At 40.5% G+C, this 21,726-nt stretch overlaps 1 protein-coding gene across 3 annotated transcripts; it reads left to right on the top strand.

Moving 5' to 3' along the window:
- Window positions 1-3,498: 3,498 nt before the first annotated feature.
- On the top strand, window positions 3,499-17,880 carry LOC130375648 (beta-1,4 N-acetylgalactosaminyltransferase 2-like). Of its 3 annotated transcripts, none has more exons than XM_056582690.1 (12): window positions 3,499-5,159; window positions 10,544-10,668; window positions 11,157-11,300; window positions 12,077-12,183; window positions 13,024-13,061; window positions 13,541-13,607; window positions 13,698-13,811; window positions 14,103-14,189; window positions 14,378-14,559; window positions 15,256-15,399; window positions 15,607-15,835; window positions 16,724-17,880. In XM_056582690.1, exons 1-12 carry the CDS (start codon window positions 4,821-4,823, stop codon window positions 16,906-16,908), a joined length of 1,761 nt encoding a protein of 586 aa, XP_056438665.1. In that variant the 5' UTR covers window positions 3,499-4,820; the 3' UTR covers window positions 16,909-17,880. The 3 variants fall into 3 exon arrangements, with proteins under 3 accessions (XP_056438665.1, XP_056438672.1, XP_056438671.1); XM_056582697.1 differs by having other exon boundaries at window positions 3,499-4,319; window positions 16,724-17,871; XM_056582696.1 differs by having other exon boundaries at window positions 5,068-5,492; window positions 16,724-17,878.
- Window positions 17,881-21,726: the final 3,846 nt, after the last annotated feature.

The following is a 21,726-nucleotide window of genomic DNA, read 5'->3' as shown; positions in this document are numbered from 1 at the left end:
TGTTGTTGAACCCTCTCAGTATTCACAGCAAGCTTTAGAGCCAGTAGGTTTGCAATGTGATGTGAATAAGGACACTTTGATTGTGGATAAGGCTAACTTTGTATTCTTCATGGCGAAGGTCATAAATCTAGCTATGCAGGAAAAAAATACAAGGTCAGATCGGATAAAGATTGTTGTGGAGGCAACAAGGGAATACTTAGACATAAAGGATGAAACGGGAGAGATGGTACAGGATGAGATCAATAGAAATGAAGGGGTTACTAAGTAATATAATTATGGTGTTCCTTATTCTGCAGTGGAATGCCAGAAGCCTGATATCGAATGGGCAAGAATTTAAGAGATATATAGAGAACTTAGACGTTAAACCAGCAATCATTTGTATACAAGAAACATGGATGAAATCACACTTGGATTTTAAAATTGTAGGATACAACTCAGTTAGACTGGATAGGAATGAGCGGCAGGCAGGGGGATGTGCAACGTTTATTAAGGAAGGAATATTGTATGAAAGAGTACCAATGAATTATGAAACTAGTCTAGAGATAATTGTTATTGAAATCTGGGTTAATAAAAGGAAAATGACTACAATCAATTTGTACAATCCATGTAAGAAAATTAAGTTGGAGGAATTGGAGAGGGTAGGACAAAGGCAAAATGCTATATGGTGTGGAGATTTTAACGCACACAGCACGTTATGGGGAGGAAGGAAAGATGATGATAATGGGAAGGTGATAGAGGAATTAATGGACAACAAGGGAATAGTTTGTTTAAATAATGGGGAGGGGACAAGAATAAATGTAAGCAATGGAGTGGAGTCAGTGTTAGATCTTACACTAGTAACAGATACACTGGCAGGAGTATGTTCATGGGAAGTAAGGAAAGAAACGACTGTTGGAAGTGATCACTATCCTATAATCATTGGAGTAGAATTGACAATTGAAGAGTGCAATCTAGAAAGAGTGATGAATTGGGACTTTCACAATGCAGAGTGGGAACTATTTAAGGAAATAAGTGAGAAAGAAATGTTAGAAATTGAGATAGGAGAAGATGTTGACCAGCTAAATACGAATGTGTGCAGAGTTATATTAGAGGCTGTTGAGAGAACAATTAAGAGGAAAGAAGGAAAAGGGAAAAAGAGGATGGTACCATGGTGGAACAAAGAATGTAGTAAAGCAATCAAGAGTAGAAATAAAGCATTTAGAAGGCTAAAGGGAAACCATAGGTTTGAGAACCTTATTGAATATAAAAGAAGTCAAGCAAATGTAAGGAGAACTATTAAAAATGCAAGGAAAACTTGTTGGAGGAATTTTTGCAATTCGGTGGGACGGGAAACGGAATTGGGACAGATTTGGGGCATGATTAAAAAGATGAATGGAGTTAAGAGAGAATATGGATATCCAGTTTTGAAGGTAGGGGAAACAATAGCAATGAAGGAAGAAGAAAAGGGGGAGATGTTAGCAAAGGCTTTTGTGAAAGTTCATAGTTCAGAAAATATTAGTGAAGAGGGAAAAAGAGGGAGGGAGGCTACTTTAGTGGAGTATGAAGTGTTGATGCAAGATGAGGAAGAAAATGAAGATTTGCTTAATAAGACTTTCACAATGACAGAAATGAATCGTGCATTGAGGAAAACAAAGATGACCGCACCAGGAAAGGATCAGGTTTGTTATATAATGATAAGTAATTTAAGTGAGGCAGCAAAAGGAATATTATTGGAGTTATACAATAGAGTTTGGAAAGAAGGTAAATTACCAGAAAGTTGGAAGGAGGCAGTTATTGTACCAATACCTAAACCAGGGAAGGATAGTTCTAACCCAGAGAACTATAGGCCAATTGCCTTAACATCGAATATATGTAAAATAATGGAGAAAATGATAAATGAAAGATTAACATACTATATGGAGAGTAAAGGATTTATGTCAAAGTATCAGAGTGGGTTCAGAAAGGGGAGGAACACTATGGATCCGACCATATGTCTAGAACATGAGATCAGAAAGGCACAGATAAATAAGGAAAGTGTTGTAGCTGTGTTTTTTGATATTGAGAAGGCATATGACATGATGTGGGTAGAAGGATTATTAGTTAGATTAAGGAAGTTGGGAGTTAAAGGGAGAATATACAGATGGATTGAAGATTTTTTAACTGAGAGATCAATACAGGTGAGAGTAGGAAAAAGCTTGTCAGGGAAATTTAAAATAGAGAATGGAACACCACAGGGGAGCATAATTAGTCCACTATTATTTTCCATTATGATAAATGACGTTTTTGAAGAAATAGAGAGTGGTATGGGTTTTTCATTATTTGCAGATGATGGGGCAATATGGAAGAGGGGGAAAAATATGAAATTCATTGTTAAAAAATTACAGGAGGCAATCAATAGAGTGGAGGAATGGTCTTATAAATGGGGTTTTAAGTTTTCGGTAGGGAAGACAAACCTAATGTTTTTCACCAGGAAAAGTGGGAGATGAGATTAAAGTAAAACTTTATAAACAAGACCTAAAAAGAGTAAAACACTTTAAGTTATTAGGAATGTGGTTTGATGAAAGGTTAACATGGAATATACACATTCAGAAGGTTGTGGACAAATGTAAAAAGGTTATAAATATAATGAGGTGTCTAGTTGGAAAAGAGTGGGGGGCGGATAGAGTGGCACTAAAGGGTATATATGATGGTTTAATTAGAGCGTTTATAGATTATGGGAGTGTGGTATATGGGGCAGCAGCAGAGACACATATGAAGAAACTGGAAGGGATACAGAATCAGGCATTGCGTTTATGTACAGGCGGTTTTAAAACAACACCTATAGCTGCGCTGCAGGTAGAAATGGGGGTCATGCCTATTGATCTGAGAAGGCTGCAATTGTCACTGACATACTGGGTGCATTTACAAGGACATAGCAAGGACCATCCAGCGCAAGACACGTTAAAACCTAGTTGGGAAAAAGAGAAAAAGGAAGTAAGGAATTTTGGTTGGACAGCAGTGCAGAGGGCAAAAGAAATTGGAATTGAAAAGATACAGTTTAGTCCAACAGTACCAATTCCAGCACTCGCACCCTGGATTCTTCCAGATGCTACAGTAGATCTGACAATTTTAGAAAGGAAAAATAAAGATAGAGAGTTTGTTTGTAATGCCATAAGTGTGCAGGAGTATATTGATGAGTTCTATGGGTATGTAAAGATATATACAGATGGATCAAAGAGTGCAGAAAGTAAAGTAGGAGTGGCATTTTGGGTCCCGGAGTTTCGGGTGCGGGTGGGTAAAAGGGTCAGTGATGAAGTATCGGTGTATACAGCAGAAATGATTGCAATTTTATTGGCAATACATTGGGTAGAGGAAACTAGACCAGTAAGTGTTTTAATATGTTCGGACTCAAGTTCAGTTTTAACCAGTCTACAGAGCAGTAAGTCGGATAGCAGGCCGGACATTTTAATAGAGATAAAACAGATTTTATATAGAATAGAGAGGATGGGTATAACAGTGGTGTTTGTGTGGGTACCGGCACATATTGGAGTGAGAGGGAATGAGGTGGTAGATAAGGTGGCAAAAGAGGCAACAAAATGTGAGGAAATTGAATTACGTATAAATATCAGCAAGATGGAGGGTAAAAACATAATTAAAAGGAAAATGAAGGAGAAATGGCAGAAGAGGTGGGAGGAGGAGAGGAAGGGAAGGTGGTTTTATAAAATTCAGAGGAAAGTAGGAGAGGCCAGGGGAACAGGAAGGAGCAGAAGGGAAGAAACCGTAATATCAAGGCTGAGATTTGGACATACAGGGCTAAATGCATCGTTATTTATTGTTGGAAAACATGACACAGGGAGGTGTGATCATTGTGAGGAGCAGGAAACTGTAGATCATGTAATGAACAGCTGTAGGAAGTATGAAGTAGAGAGACGACAAATGCAGGATAAGTTGGCAGAAATTAAAGAAAGATATGAGTTGGTGAATATATTAAGGAAGATGTCAGGAGATAGATGCTATAGGCACGTATTTGGATATCTAAAAGAAACACATTTGATAAAGAAAATATGAAATCCGGGTAACTCAGGGTTACAATAGTAAATAAAGACGCATAAAGAAACCAGTAGGTGGCGGTAATGCACATGTTTGTTTGCCAACTGCCAATAAAACCAAAAAGAAGAAGAACTGGTTAGGAGTCACTGGGGCTAGGGGGACGCGTTAGAGTGTTGCACACGAGATCTAGCCATGCACTGTGACTGATTGTTCTGATCTGTTTTATTGGATTAAACAGTTATAATTAAGTTGCCTACGTCCTCCTTTTCCTCCGGCACTACAACGCATTCTTTAGTCGAGTAGAAATACAGGTAATTTGGTTAAAAAAATACTGCACTGAACTTCTTTATACTAAAAGAAAAGTGGAAAAGTACAGGCTCTGAAATGTTCTCAAAGTATCAATAATTTTTTTTCTAAAAAATAGCCCTGACATTTCTACCGGCTGTTTCTTTGCAAAGCTGACGTCACATTAATTAATTTCAAGACTGTTAAATAAAATAACAGTGTCTATTCCATGGTTCCCGCGGGTCCTTAAAAAGTCGTACTTTTTTTTGTGTGAAATTAAGGCCATAAAATTTCTTAAATTTACTGTAAATTTGCTCTAGGTATTACATTTTGCAGAGGGTTTTTTAAGACTAGGGGAAATTGTCGCACACAACAAATCACATAGTGCGTCTTTTAATTACGGCATTTTCAGGAGTTTTACGTTACGTTAACGTTGACATCAGTTACTCATCAGTAGGCTAACTTGCTGGCGCTACTTTAAGCTAGTGACGGCTGACATCATTAGGCCAACTTGCGCTACTTTCAGGATGGGACGGTGCAAATTCAATGAGAAATGGTTTGAGGAGGATACGTTTTGGGGGTGGTTGGAGAAGGCAGGTGGCTACGAGGCAAGGTGTCGTCTATCCCGAAAGGCATTCATACTAGGGACCATGGGAGCAAAAGCTCTTGAGTCCCACATGAGGTCGCAGAAATATATCCGATACTCCGTGGCAGCTAGCGGGACTACAACGATGCCCATATTATTTGAAAGAAGTGGACTGAAAAGTTCAGCATCCGTGGCTAGTACTTCACATCAGACGGCGTTAACCGGCTTTGTGTCGCCACCAGAAACCCAGAAGGCGGAGGTATTGTGGGTTCTCCACACGGTGAGCAGACATAATTCCTTCAAATCGAACGAGGACATTAGTAGCGTCTTGACTGCTATGTTCCCAGATTCTGAGTTTGCGAAGTCGTTCACCTGGGGTGAAAACAAAAGAAAACGGCCTATCTTGCAAAATACGGCATCGCATCTTTCATAAAGCGAGCTGTCACGCAGCATAAGCGATAAACAGTACGTCCTCACATGTTCGATGACAGTTAACAAAACCACTAAAAGCAAACGGATGGATATCCATGTGAGGTACTGGCCCACGGACGACACCGACAGCCATATCATATCGCGGTATTATGGATCACAGTTCATGCTGGATCATTTTAATGTAAGTATTCCAAACAGTAAATTAATAAAATTGTGTGTGTAGGGCTTTGACTTTTGCCCAAAAATCATATTCGAAGTTTGTTTGTTTATTAATATTAATATTCGAATATATTCAAATATCTATTCATAATACTTTGACCATTAAATTCCTTCAGTAAGACCTGGATCGAGCTTCGCGGGGTTTGTTTACCGGCGTTGCTATGGTTACCGGTCCTGCGTGTTCCGACGGTTTATTAGGTATCTAATAAATCGCTGTCTAATCAATACTTAATTCACTGCCTCTTCCGTGGTCATTACAATATTTTGAATAGACTGCGTCGGGTTCTCCGACGTCTCTCCCTCTTGGCCTGCCATAACAGGTTCGAATCTTAAGGGCTGCCTAATATTCGTTTGAATTTTGATTTATTTTTTGATATTCAAAATATATTATTAATAATAATAATAATAAATGAAATGTATATAGCGCTTAATATGGTACTCTAAGACGCTTTACATATTGCCCTATCAAAACTATGTAAGACAGACTAGGAATAAAAGAAAAACAGAGGTTAAACATGAAGAATTAGGTGGGAGTTAGGTGGGGAAGGCTAGTGTGAAAAGGTATGTTTTGAGGGCAGATTTGAAAGAAGAGAGGGTTGGAGAGACTTTGATGTGGGAGGGGAGTGAATTCCAAAGGGTGGGGGCAGCAACTGAGAAGGCCCGTTCACCCCAAGTCCGTCGCTCAGTCCGTGGAACTTGTAGCAGGTTGGCAGAATTGGACCTGAGGAATCGGGAGGGGGCGTGGTGATGGAGGAGGTCGGCAAGGTAGGGGGTGGCTAGGCTGTTGAGGGCCTTGTAGGTGATGAGTAAGATTTTGTAGTTGATTCTGTGTTTAATTGGAAGCCAATGGAGTTCACGGAGGACAGGTGTGATGTGTTCTCTGGAGCGGGTACCAGTGAGGAGGCGTGCAGCTGGAATCTGGACATATTGAAGTTTTTTGAGGACTTAGTTGGTGGTGCCGTAGAGAAGACCATTGCAGTAGTCAAGCCTGGATGAAATGAAAGCGTGGATGAGTGTCGCAGCAGCGGTAGTTGACAGGTTGGGGCGGAGGCGGGCAATGTTTCGGAGGTGGAAAAAGGCAGTTTTGGTAATATGGTTAACATGGGGGAGGAAGGAGAGAGTGGGGTCCAGGATAACTCCAAGGTTACGGATTTTGGTGGAGGGGGTGATGGTGGAGCCGTCAATGTTAAGGGTGAAGTTCAGAGTGGAGTGAGTGAGGGTGTCAGGACCAATGATGAGGATTTCGGATTTGTTGGAGTTGAGTTTGAGGAAGCTGTTTTGCATCCAGGTCTTGATGTCAGTCAAACAGTTGGAGAGGGATGAGAGGGTGGAAGGACTGATGCTTATTAGATGCTTATTAGAATAAGGAAGTTCGGCGTCAAAGCCTGTGTGTGTGTGTGTGTGTGTGTGTGTGTGTGTGTGTGTGTGTGTGTGTGTGTGTGTGTGTGTGTGTGTGTGTGTGTGTGTGTGTGTGTGTGTGTGTGTGTGTGTGTGTGTGTGTGTGTGTGTGTGTGTGTGTGTGATCACTGTCAGCCGTGTTTACATGGACACATCTGATCCGCATAGATGTGGAAGAACACCTCAATCGGAATAGAAAAGCATCATATATACGCCTCAATCGGAATACAATTATCTGTTCGGAATATAATTCTATTCGGCTACAGAAGAGCTGGTGTAGTCCGCTATAATCGACGTGCATACACTTATTCCGATTAGTTTGGGGTTTAACTTAGAGCAGCTGCAGTAGTTCGCATTTGGTCCACTCCGCACACCAAATTTCTCCTTGCCCCAAAAAGAGCTCCAATGGAATAACTTATATTTGTGACGCCCTTCTCATCAACTACATCCATCCTTCCAAATCCTGTGCAACTTCAGGCTTTTGTCATCGGCCCTCGACCGATGATTGGGGGCTGTCTAATAATGTACAGTTATCCCCTACCTTTGATGACCACTCCATTCGAGCTACTGCGATCCACTGTGTTCACCGAGGAAGACTTACGCAGTGCCTGAATCTCCCGTATCTGGGAGGGGAATGAGTTGAAGGCTGCCTCCAACACGCCAACAGATAGGCCTACTATGAGTACACAATCGTTGTTAAACGATTGTTGTAGGGTCAAGTCATGTCCTGTTGCGTGTGTCTATATTTGTGTCTCTGAAGCGTAAAATCCTTATTCCCCCCCAACTTTAGAGCAATATATATTTCTAAAAGTTAAACCTTTCTCCTTGCATTGCCTTGAAATTGCCCATTTTGTATTACAATGAAAGGGATATTTCTTAGACTGGTCTTGATTTATGTACACGAGAGTGCAGAATCCCTTTGCAAATCAGAGGTCATAGCATATATTATCGTTTATGATGCACATATTCTGATTGTTGAAATTATGATTATTGTTACTAATGATTATGCCAGTATTGCCGTGTTCTTGAAGAAAGTAGTCCAATCCGGGTCGCTTTAACTCACCTTATTTGTTATAGTATTTCGGCATGGTAACTATGCAGCAAAAGGAGGGGAATTGTATTGAACACGCGTGTGAGAGACAAACAGCAGGCCTCTGTATCTAATGGTGCGTTTTAATATCCATCCGACTCGGAGGTCCGAGGACATTGCCTAGCGACACGCACAAACACGCCCCTTTTCCTCGGACGGCGATCTCGCCATCTCGGTTGAACTCAGTGGTGACCGAGCAAAATTCCGAGACAGAATTCAAGATGGCTGCGCCTATTGTGACTTGAAGTATGCACTGTTTTCATTGTGCTTGGACCACTTTGGTAGCCTGGTTCTACCAGACTCTCGTACTTCACTTCATTTCATTTCATTTGTACAGAGAGTCTGGACCTAATCAATTGACAAACGTTAACTCACTTGAAGGCGGGTGTCTGTTGAAGTTTAAAATGATTGGATCTGCCCAGTGCCACTCTGGATCTGCCATCACCAATCGTTTGGTTGTGACGTATGTCATGCGCCGGGAATCACGCGCAGGTTGTACACAAACCAAACACCTTGCGCGTCTGCACGAAAATGTCCGGCAACGACAGCTGCAGGTTTTGTTCGTCGAATTTAATTTATCGGGGAAAAATTGCACATTGTAAATCAATATTTTATAGTAAGGCCAGAGATTATGTATGCAGTCAGCTTTCGAAGCTGGGTCTAATCGTTGACAACACGCCGCTTCAGTCGTTTCATTGTTCTCAGACACGCCCTCTGTTCGCTGATTGGGCGCACGCTGTGGTAGCGCAGAAAACCAAATTACATACAGCAGGTCCAGACCTAGTACTGAAGGGAAATTCAAATTGAGCAGAAGTACTTAGGCGGGCGGAGCCAGGCTACCACTTTGGTGGTTTAAATGGTCATTTCAATCACTCGTATTACTTCAATACCTTACTGCGTCCGTATCTCTGCCTATGTACACAAATATGTTTGTGTACAGCACTTTGGTCAACTACTGTTGTTTTAAATGTGCTATATAAATAAACTTGACTTGACTTGACTATGGCCTATAGCCTACTTATATTGGATCGCCTGTCGCTGCCGCGACAACAGCTTTCCGGCTGGCGTCCATGTTTTCCTCCAACGACCGAGCGAAATAATAAAACGCTTGAAGTGTGGGCGTGGCGTCAGATCCGAGATCCGAGTCGGTTCGCAGAGAATACTCGAACGCAGCATAACTCGCAAGTCTGGACTGCCGGATGTTTCTGCTCTCGTTGGCTCCAGGTCCTGTTTTAATACTGAGTAGGCGTGGCCTATGTGACGCATTAGCTGCGGCTTCCTCACCAGTCTAAAGGTGCTGCCATCTGTGGCTGGAGTAGTTATTGCAGCTTTCAGTTGGGTCCTGCTCCCCTTGTAGCTATGTATAGTAATTATGGCTTATGTGTTCGATCCTGCTTCCTAGTGGCTATGTGGGGGTAATGCAGCTTGTGTGTTCGATCCTGCTTCCTAGTGGCTATGTGTGGGCAGCTTTTGTGCTTAAAATACGTAACAGTATGAATCTATATGATTATCTAGTCCGTACTATGATTTGACTGGTAAAGCCTTATTTGGTTGCTTTGTTCTGATCAACCAATCTGAGTTAGTAGATTGCATCATCTGATTGGATTAATTTGCATAACATTTGCATTATTATTTTCCTTCTTGAAATTCACCATTCTTGACATTCTTCTTTCTTGACATTCCCCACATATGCCTTTCATGATTTCCTTTTCACACACCCAACACCTTGCCTACAATGCAGACATAATGTTCTCCTTATTCTACCAATTATAAATGTCATGATTTGCTCAAACTAAAGTGCCACGACCAGTAAAACGTGTTTGAGTTAAGCACTGAGGGCGTTGCCTCTCACAGACATTGCGAGGGGGCCACTGCCCCTCACAATTTCTGTGTATGGCCCTGGTTATTTTACTTGATGCAGTTCGAGGCAGACTAACTAACTAACTTCTAGTTTATCAATTATTTCCCTTGAAACAATAGCCCTCTCTTGGGCAACGGTAAGTCATCTTAATAATATAAATGCTAGTAGTTAATGCTGAAGGATTTGGTAGAATAATAATACTTTTTACAATTCGTAAATGGATTATTTGTTTTTAATATGGATAATTTACATTTACATAACATTATCCAGTTTTTCCCAGCATATTACCTTGGTTAGCATTTTTATTTTCTCTTTCATTTGGCGATATTTCCTCTGCACTAAAATTTGGGGAAAAAAGAATAACAATATATATGCTACTCTTATGCAAATCTTGTGTTGCACCTTAACCGCAAAGTATAATGTTTTTGCGGTTTTGCAGCAGCATACATTTTATTTTGCTGCTGTAAAATCCCAATATTCCTTCAGAGATGATGAAGTCTTATGTTGTTGGTGGATAAATGTCCATCCATAAACGTCCAACAAAGTTTGGAACACAATGCAAACAAGAGTGCACATATAAAACTGACCATTTTATTGTGCGCATCAAAATTGGTAAAAACCTTTCGTTTTTTCTGTTAAATTATCTTTATGTGTTTGTCTCCAGATGAGCAGTTTTATCAGATCGGGTTTGCTGCAGCTTCTTCTGCTTGGTTTCTTTGTTGTTATGGCCTTCTTCGGATTCTTCCAGAGCTGTACGGTAGAGCACAAGCGCTCCCTCATCAGAAGGTGGTAGGTGCACATCTTTATTTATGCATATGTGTATCATTCTATTTTAACCACAAACCTCTAGCTAATGGATGGAAATGTCTACATATGCAGCTTTCAACCTCTGAAGCTAAGAACGATCCCCACAATAAATTCTAGGCACACCTATTTAAAGTGTCCTAGCATTAAAGTTGTAGGAAAAGATTATAAAAAATTCAGAGAAAGATCAATGCAAGCAATTAAATTATTTGTCCAAAAAAAATGTATTATGTGGTTTCATTATTCAATAATGAAGCAACTCATAAATATACTACAATTATTTCATAAACCAGAAATACTTTCAAAAAGTTTTGCCAGCTCAATCTTGATGCTGTTCAGAAAATTGAATTCCAACATATTTCAAGGCAAAACATCTTGTCAAACGGCTTGTACGTGTTGGCCTGACATGACTGAATGACAACACCTGAACAAGCTTTTCAGGTTGATAATTCAACTAATCTTACCCTCTCTAGGTCTCCACCCACCGGCCTATTCATCCCCCCTTCTACCTGCTTCTGCATAAATGACTCGTATATTCTGGACAACAGCATTCCTAGTGACCAGCTGGCAGAGATTCTGGAACGACGGGGCAAGGAGTACAAGAAACACCAGGCCAGGTACGCACCGCCAATAGTTCCAGGGACAATTTTTTGGCATACTTTAATGTCATCAAGTAAGAGCTTGTAAAATATGTAATACTAATACGTTGTGGAATGTAACACAATTTGCTGCTGCCTCTATTCTCAACACTTTCAATCTCGCTGTCCAGATTAGTTTGATTGACGGATAGTCCCGCTTATGATAGCATTCCTTTCCCTCTGTGGGGGATACAGAGCTGACTGGTCAAGACAGAAAAAGGTTTACCTTTACTATAGGTACAAATTTACTCAAAACATTACTTCCCAAAAAATATATATAACTTTTTTTAAAGTATTTTGAGTAAAACAATTTGAATTGTATGGCACAACTCTGTCTTTTAATCACAGTACACAATTGTGTTACAAGTTGAAAACAATTGTGTTACAAGTTGAAAACTTTCGTTTTACAAATGAAAAAATCTTAATGGAATTAAAATGAACCCATACTGAATAGTATGACCAAGGGTGATGGATTGGTAGAGAAACATTTGGGCGTGAGGAATGATTAAATTCATTAGTTAATTAATCAACAAATCAATTTATAAACTGCATTGAACTGCATAAATGAATTTATTTATTGTTTATGTTTGAATGTGTTCATTGATGAAGTAAAGTTGGATAGTTGATAGTTATTAGTTAGAATATTAGTGAATTAATATTTATGATTGGTTAATTGGCCTATTGATCGTATTGGTTAATTGGATAAGCCCCTTATATATATTTATGTCTACATATTTTCTATCTCCCATGTCCAGAACAAGCTCCATTTTGAACACACTCCTCTTTGCTCCATCCAACTCTCCACTGCAGTATCCCATTCAGGGTTTCACAGTTCGTCCCATGGTCCCCACTCTCATTCCAGGTACAGTACTACAATGCACTTTGGTGGTTCAATTACGAAGGGCTAACACTGCCCTTTAGTCCATAGTAGTTCAGGTTAGGGCTGAACGTTTGGGGAAATAATCAGACTGCGATTATTTCAACTAATATTGCGATTGCGATTTAGCATGTGATTTTTCTTTTTAAAGTTCCTTATGTTCTGTATTACTCACTCGTCAATTGATTGACGGAACAGGGGCACGTCAGGGGCCAATCAGATTTCAGCAGGGGCCAGGGACCCTGTGGCCCCACCCCTAGAACCGCCACTGACTATGACCAACACAACAGTAGTCATCATATAAACTGCTATTTCCTTTAGGCCAGGCCTATATGTTGAGAAGAATTAATGCATACATTTATATTATAAAATCTTCATTTAACTATTGAATTTTAAAAGAAAAATAAATAAATTCGCCAGACCAAGCTCAATCGTAGATTGCAAGTTGGTCTGGGGAAGCTGCTGTCATTTTCTTCAGCACAAGAGGCGTGATCAATGGGCCTAGTTGAAATGACTCTGTACGCAATTGGCTGCATGCCGTTGCTTCCCTGTCGTCATTGTGTTAAACCAGCCAATAATGTGACAGGGGGAAAAGCCAGCTTGTGTGATTGGCTCCCGCAAAAACATATAGAAACTAGAAAGAAATGTATTGCTCTTCTGCAGGGTGAACTTAAATCGCCGGCAGAATGTGCTACCCAGTCTACTACACATGTGTTCAATGTGCTCTATCCACATCATCACTTTTGTCTTCCTTCTATGTTCAAAGTATTCCTCAGGAAGTAGCTTCACCCAAGAAATTCATTCTTAAAGATATATTTGTTTCAGGTTTAGCGCTGCACACACAGAAAAGAAGCAGCTACAAGGTTGGTATTTAAACTCTGGGTGTTATGTCAAAAATGTCCGGACATCTTACAGCTACTGGTTACATTTCCCTGATGCCCTGATACAGTCTTATGTCTGGCCAGCATCAATACACGTCCCCTTACATAATTATTGGTTTCTCATTAAAAGTATAGGGTATAGTCAATCAATCAATGAAATGCTCTTATAAGAAAATACATAATCTGGTATCTGAGGCTGTGCAATAATCCCATCCAATAAACAAACAGGTCAGCCTTCAGTTTATTTACTTCGGGCCTCTTACCTAAGCTCTGCCTGTGCACTTACGAATTAGTTAAACTGTACGATTTTGAGCCAAACACACACACACACACACACACACACACACACACACACACACACACACACACACACACACACACACACACACACACACACACACACACACACACACACACACACACACACACACACACACAATTAACATACTTGTATTTTACAGGTTTTACTAAATGTCACCAGAGGTATCCTCAGTCTAGGGACCCCAAGAGATGAAGATGTTGTCAATGGTGATTCATAAGCTCTATCATTGTTTACATTGTTCCAATGTGTAATTAACGTGAACAGGATTGACTTGTTTTATTTGTGAAAACCAATAGGTAGCAGGAAGAATTTGATCATCTTGGAGACGGATAGCTTAGCGGAAATGAACAAACTTCTGGCGAAGGTCACCTATACCAGCACTGTGTACCACATACACACCGGAGACCTGGGTAGTCTAAGTCCTTTTCAATTGATCTCGACTGGGAAACATTTAATGAGATATATGGGTTGGAGGATGTAATTCAAACTGAAATTAATGCACTGGTAAATATTTTATACTAAATATTCTTTGTTGAAGTTTTATATTGAAGATTTATCTTTGTTAAAGACTTATGCCAATGTAATGTTATCATTTTGGACTCAAAGCCATCCGCTACTTCTTCTACTCATTACATTTGTGTCAAATCTTATTTTCGGTTGGAAAGAAAAATATCCAACCCAACAAAATCTTTTCTTTGCAGTTCACTTCATGTGTGAGGTTCACCAAGCTGTGTTCCCCATCGTCATTCGTCAACCAACCCTACCTGTGCTCTTCGACATTGGAACAGGTAGAACAACAAATGTCTATTCTTATATATATATATTATCCGTTTTTACCGTTGTGTAGAACTATGCACCCTTACCTTCTTCCTCTCTCTATCCCCTTGCATCCTCTACTCCTGATGACCACGCCCTCCGACTCACTAACACACACACAAACAAACAAACAAACAAACAAACACTCTCTTTTCACAAGCCATCAGTGACCAAGTGACTGTCACCACTAAGACCTTCATGCGCTACAAGGAGTTGAAGCTCCTCATAAGAAGCTTAAGACAGCACTACAAAGACATGACACTCATTGTGGCTGACGACACCCATGAGCCGGAAAAAATCATTGAAGAAAATGTTCTGCATTACATTATGCCCGGGGGACAGGTAGGGCTTTATACAACAACCAGGGGGTGCTGTGAGTTCGGGGCTCCTGCACCCCCAAACCCTGCACACACACTTTTCCCTTTATAGTTTCTAATCACCTGAATAAATGGATCGCCGCAAATACCAGTCATCATCGCTTCACAGTTTACCCGGCCAACGACAACAGCTATGGATGAAAAGAAACGCTCAACTCTGGAATGCAACTTTCTTTAAATCTTAGCTTATCAGTTAACACAACAGATAAACAATGAATGCTGACATGGGGCTCGTTTCAAGTAGCTAGTTAAAATACCATTGATTGAACCCTGTATACAGACAGAGAACTTCCCTGTAATGTCTAGTTATTTTAATTTCAGAACATATGATTTAAATTCCAAGGAACGAGTTCACTCAATCTCGAATAGGTTGAACCACAAAATTGTTTCTTCATATCAAGCCCTCATCTTTTGCGCCCTAATAAAGGATGGATCAGGGAACTCAATAACCGTTGTTGCTTTTGCCAATATTGGTGGACGCCTAGTCTACGACAATCCACAGACAACTAAATATGTAGTGAAAAGCATTTGCCTTTGCTTAAATGTTTTATGAGAGTTTATGATGTTGAAAAGGGACCTCTTCAAAAGCAAAATTAAGAAAAACAATAGTAAAAAGTAAAATTCTTACAGTAAGTTAACGTCAAATCTTTCCGTTCCACAGGGCTGGTTTGCTGGCAGAACCCTGGCTGTCTCTCAAGTCACCACCAAGTACTTTCTTTGGGTGGATGATGACTTTCTATTCACTGAGAAAACAAAGATAGAGGATCTGGTGGAGGTGATGGAGGCAACACCAATGTTGGATGTGGTGAGAATCATATTACTCATTGATCAAATAAATTATTATTATTCTTCCTTATCCGGGGCCGGATTGAGGGGGCAGTAGCTCTAGCATCGGGCCCCAGACTTCCCTTTCCCCGGCCACATTGATCAGCTCTGATGGGGAGATTACTATTATTACATTAGGAATTAAGAAGAGTATGTGTGAGTTATAACGTCTAGTTATCTTTCTTAGGTTGGGGGTTCAGTGGATGGAAATCAGTTCTACTTCTCCATCAACTATGATGAGGGAGATGGAGTCACTGGAGGCTGTCTAGAGAAGAAAAACAACAGAAGATTCCACTCAGTACCTAATTTTCCACAATGCCACCTCGTCAGTGGGGTGGTCAACTTCTTCCTGGCTCGTACCGATGCTGTGAATCGAGTGAGATTTGACCCCAAGCTGAAGAGAGTGGGACATCCAGGTATGTAACCGGCCATATCTACATGTAGTCCTTTTTGGTTGTGTAAATACATACACAATGAATGATAATGAGATGCCTAAATTTGGAAAGGGGATTCTTGAATGAGGTTAGGCTGTTAGCTTCAAGATGTAATTCTTGGATGCCAAGGTAGCGGTTCTGTCTTTAAAGGTGACATATTAAACCACCAGGTGTGAGTGTGACTATCTGTCAAAAGTCGTTTTGAAAATCAGCCTTTTCTGACATCTCAAGTGGGCGTGTCCAACTAGATGTATGCTGGACGGCTTGCAACGGCTAATCATACTCACAACTGCTGGTATAATATGTCACCTTAATCACTTGCTACCACTCTCCTTATATGTCCACACAAACTTGTGGTTGGTTACCCAAGGTTCCACTCACTTTCAATCTGGAATGCAAAAAGTTTTCATACCGCATTGCAAAGGCTGGGTGGTGTCGTCTGGTCATTGGTGCAGGAATTTAGGGCTCCGGAATGGTGCATGATCATTGCAAGAGTGGCAAGAAAAGTAAGAAGTACCCCATGAAACTTTAAAGCATAAAGGAGAAGATTACACAGGTTATATAGAACAAGTGAGAAGGGACAAGTACATGTATCGTCTATCCATGTATGTGCGTAACTTAAGAAGATATTATTCTGGTCAGTACATCTACATGTCTTGGTATGTGAGGTAAACATAAACTTGGCCACACGAGGCTTCACCTGCTGGAACATATCCGTTCTCTAAATAGGCCTAGGACATGGTATAAATTGCCATACAGGAGAAACCTTTGATTCACATATTTGGAAGTTATATTAGCATTTACCAATGTTAGTGAAGTTCTATAATCTCTTCCACAACCTCAAATCTTCATTTGTTTTTTTCTCAATAGAATTCTTCATGGATGGACTTGGTCAATTGATGGTTGCAACATGTAGTCATGTTTCCATCAGCCATCAGCCTAGAATGATGAAACCTGAGTACAAGATATTCAGACACCCCACATCGGAGGAACAGGATTCAAAAAAACGGCTGTACCACTACAAAAACTACCTCAAATGTATCCGCTTTGGATAGGACAACAACTCTTTCAATGACAAATTCACATAAGGAAAATATTTGGCGGCAAATCCAGACATATTCAATAAAAGAAAGTCAACCTCTAGCTTCAGGTAAACTTTATGTCACACTCAAAGGAATACGCAGACAGTGTTGTGCCTGAACGCGTTCATTGAATGATAGTTCATGAACGCGTTCATATTTTGGGGCGAACGTGAACTGAACGTACTGTATTACTGCCTGATGAACATTACTGTGAACTCGTTCCTTCTGGTGTCTGTGAACGGCACACTCACTCGGTTTAACTTCGTTCAATAGGGGGGTTATTTGTTCATCAACACGGCGGATGCGCCGTGTTGCCATGTTTATCTCTGCGTTGCCATGGTTATCTCTGTGTGGTTAATTTGCAGTTTCGGTATTGTCAGCTTACTGTTACATTAAACTGTAATCAGAAAACACGGTTATATGCTTTAGACCAGGGGTCTCAAACTCGCGGGCCAATTGCGGCCCGCTGGACGATATTTTGTGACCCCCTACTCAAAGTTTAGTCACTTTTCTTTCTTATTTTTTTGCTGAGTCGCTGCGCTTGCCCGGGGGCCTCATTTAAAAGGCTTGCTGCGCACAAAAACCTTGGATAAGACGGAGGTGAAATGTACGTAGGCCAATGGTATGGCTTCTCCCAAGTCTGTGTGCGCTGGAGAAACGCCCTTTCTGTCTGTATCTCTGTGTGTAACACCATGCACCTGAACGGGTTCTCTCCTGTGTGATTCCTCTGATGTATTTCAAGCTTACTGAAGCATCTGAAACTTACCGCTTAGCAACCGAGTTCCTCAAATTGTGGAGCTTCATATCTCTGAGCATGAAATGTGCGTCAGTTTTTCTCACTGCAAACGTTGGTAGGCTATTTATAGAAAATGTCTATGTTTTGACATGTTTGATTACATTTTATAACTGCATGGGCCTGGATACGTCGGTAGGTGTGTGTGTGTGTGTGTGTGTGTGTGTGTGTGTGTGTGTGTGTGTGTGTGTGTGTGTGTGTTTCCAGTGGGAGAGGAAATATCGACGTGTGAAAGTGTTTTGTATCAAGTTTAGGCCGACACATATTAATTGAAATGTATATGTCATGAGATAAAATCATGTAATACATTTAAGAAATGATTACATGCATCTCTTCTCAAAAATATCAAAAATATTCGACCCTGGAAGTTTAAACTACCCAGTTTCTCTGCCGCAATCATCTGCGCGTCAAGGGCTTTTTTCTTTTTTTTTCTTACCGTGTTAAAATTATGAACAGATGAAGTAGGCAAGAAAAGCATGTTCAGAAGGACAGTTCATGTTCTGAAGAAGGTTCATATTTTAAAGAGCCGTTCATGTTCCAAAGAGCCATTCATGTTCAAAAAAGCATTCATGTTGCAGAACTGTTAATAGTAAAGCTTGAGAAGACTGGATATTTGTTATTTTTTGTGGAATACTTGATGCGGCCCAGCCTCACCCAGACTCTACCTCCAGCGGCCCCCAGGTAAATTGAGTTTGAGACCCCTGCTTTAGACCCTATCTGCTTTAGAGTATCTGTGGTATAAAGGCTGAGCTGAATTTCGAATTATAAATATGTACAATCCATAACGTTAGCTCTCTGGCTCATAGCTCAGTGGACTAGAATACCTCCTAGAACAGGGGTTTTCAAAGTGTGAGAGAGTGAGCCCCCCCTCAGAAAAAAATTCAGCTGAGCCCCCCCCCCCAAAACATTTTTTTTCTAAAGACCTGTGTTTTGAAAGCTATCTTAATGATTTTACACATTTTAAACATCTCTGATCATAATTTTAAAACATTTGAAACATATTTTTTGGACATTTGAAACATATTTTTTAAACATTTTAAACATATTTATGAAACATTACAACATCTTTGTGCGTTTTTAAACACATTTCTTAACACAATTTAACAACTTTATCTAAGCATGTTTTAGCTTAACCATTTTTAAATAGATTTGAACATCTTAATCTGTGTAAACTGCCAGTTTACAGATTCATTCAGGGTCCCCGACTCTTTTCAGAGTCGAATCAGATCTGCTTTTTCAGTCCAGAGATTCGACTATGCGGCGGGGTTTGTTTACCGGCGTTGCTATGGTGACCTAAATTATTATAAGCAACTAAAAACGATGCCGGTTTGAAACTAAAACTGTGATTCTGAAAAAAGTATAAATGCTATCAAAATTCCGTTTGGATAGTATTGAAGATACAAGTGTGTAGATTCGTTCAATGGTTTGAACGATGGTAAACGGTTGAAAAATGAATGAGTTACGATCAAGGGCGTCAGTTTGTTTTTAGAAGTGGTGGGGACAATAACCATAAGCTTGAGTGTGGTCTGAAAAGTGCTGGGTACCCTTATGTAAGATATTCATCCATTCAACGCTGCATTACAATATGCTCTACAGTGTATTGTCAGGTGTTGAAATTATTCGAATATTCGAATACTGGTTCGGAAAATTAGTATTTGAAGCTTAAATCAGTATTCGAAGCTTCGTTATTTTTTTTTTCCACGTAGGTGACTTTACCAGAGCGAGGGAGGCAAACTATAAGCGTCAGCGACACCAAGCAGAGAAGCGAGAGAGGTGGAGGAAGAATAGATATCTTGTTTCCCTTTACTTTATAACACAACATTAGCGGGATCTCTGGAGGAAAAGTAATACTTAAAACCTTAGATTAGTTGTTTGTTTACGTTCGCTGTACAGCGCCGCGCCAATCAACTGTGACTGGCTTGCTGCAGAGCGTGAGCGTCTTGGGAATACCCGGTCAATATAATGGATATAATATGGACACATAAGACAATCAATATTCGGTATTTGTTATGGATTTATTGTACAAATTCCCTGAAAAGATGCACGTTATGCGAGAACATATTTATGTCAGGATAGGCCTACCAGGCTCCAAGTCGTCACATATCTCAATCAGACAAAACCAACTATAACCACATTGGCATAGCAATCGCACCGTGTGTAGCTGCTACTAGCTGCAATCTATATATACAACGCATACTAACTGGAGCACCAACCAGAATCAGATCAAAATCGCTTGGGACCGTTGGTAACCTTTGGCCAGGTCATCACGATTCACGAGCAAACAGAACCAGCAGCAAAGTTTACGTAAACCAATTTCTTACCTTATGTGGCCCTCCACATGCAGGCTAGATGACGTATCCATATCGATATCCAGTGTCACAAACATGCTTTTTATAGGAAGCAAAAGGACCGGCTATTTTCTGAATAAAAATGTCAATTTTGGCTGTCTGTCTTGAAACTTCTCCAGTGCGTTCACCCCAAAATGCAACGGGACAACAAGATCCCATACAAAGTGAACGTATAGACGCGTATCGGGCGAGTATTTTTGATTCGTCGCGCCACACTTTCGCCGTGCACAGGCAAGCGCGTTCACGAGGATTTGTGCCGCGAAAAATGTCAACTTTGACACGAATTTCGCGTGATGACAGCCAATCAGCGTTCAACAGCGTGGCCACTGAGTGACATGTGTAACGTAACAGCCAATCAGCGTTCAACCGTCAAACTCAGCGCAGTGCAGTCCGGGGTGTACTGCAGCATGGAGGAGAAAGTGATTGTTGCCGTTTGCGACTCTCGGAGCTCTATATAAAATAGTATATAATATAATATAATTGTATATATAATATCACGGCCAAAAGCTCTGTGTGCCTCCGGATGGCCGTAGCGCAGGGAGCTCATAGGGATTGGGCTTCTCGGGAGTCGGGGTTTGTTTACTGGCGTTGCCATGGGTTCCGGTCTTGTGTGTTCCAGCGGTTTATTAGGTAGGCCTATCTAATAAATGATGTCTTCGAGCGCGCCTATCACATGATTTTAGACTCGACGATTTCGGTTGAGTATGTGGGGATTTTAATTGTATTTTTTTTTTTTCCCCTTTTTTAAAAGTGGTGGGGACAAAATTCGTTTTTCAAATAGTGGGGGGGACATGTCCCCCCCGTCCCCCCCGTAATCGACGCCTATGGTTACGATGTCTAGAACTAGGTGTGTCAGAATGGGCAGACGTCTTCAATGAAAACAGCTGAAAACGAAGCGGTATGAAACTAAAACGGTGGTTCTGAAGACATTTTAAATGAAATCGAAATTCTGTTTCGACATTATTGAAGATACAAGTGTGTAGATTTGTTAAATGGTTTGCACGAAGATAAACGGTTGAAAATTGATTTAGTTAGGTTACTTCTACAGTTGAAGTACGATTGATGATTTGAATCATCGACTTTCAGGTTTTTCTTCGGGTTTATTTTTTTCTCGCGCCCCCCCTGAAGAACTCTGGCGCGCCCCACAGTTTGAAAACCACTGTCCTAGAATCATTGCTTGTTGGCCGGAAACGGAAAGGGGGGCTGTTTACGTTTGGTTGTAGTCTTTTCGCTTGGTTCTCCGTCTCAACAGTAGGGCTAGAACCGAGCGAAAAGACTACAACCGTTTCGGGCCAACGACAATGAGTCTTCCAACAGAAATCAATGGGATTTACAAAATGCGTTAAATGTGCCATAAAACACCATAGAAACTGTATTTCGCTACAATACTTGATTCAACCACTCTATTTCATCCTAAACAAACCACAAAGGGGGCTCAATGTTCAAAATATAGGACAGAAATAATAGCTCACAGCAACATATTGAAAAAAAAGAAGAACTAGTTCATTTTTTGGAACTGTGAACTTTTTGAATTATGAACGTTTAACTGAACTCGTTCATTTGAAAATTTGCGAACTGAACTTTGAACTAGTTCACGTAGGAAGTGAACTTTCCCAACACTGTATGCAGAGATATCTGTAAATTGCCTTT

The sequence above is a fragment of the Gadus chalcogrammus genome, chromosome 2, assembly GCF_026213295.1.
Source record: "Gadus chalcogrammus isolate NIFS_2021 chromosome 2, NIFS_Gcha_1.0, whole genome shotgun sequence".
NCBI classification, from domain to species: domain Eukaryota; kingdom Metazoa; phylum Chordata; class Actinopteri; order Gadiformes; family Gadidae; genus Gadus; species Gadus chalcogrammus.
Note: the sequence above shows the minus strand (reverse complement) of the source record. Positions and strands in the feature narration are given on the sequence as shown.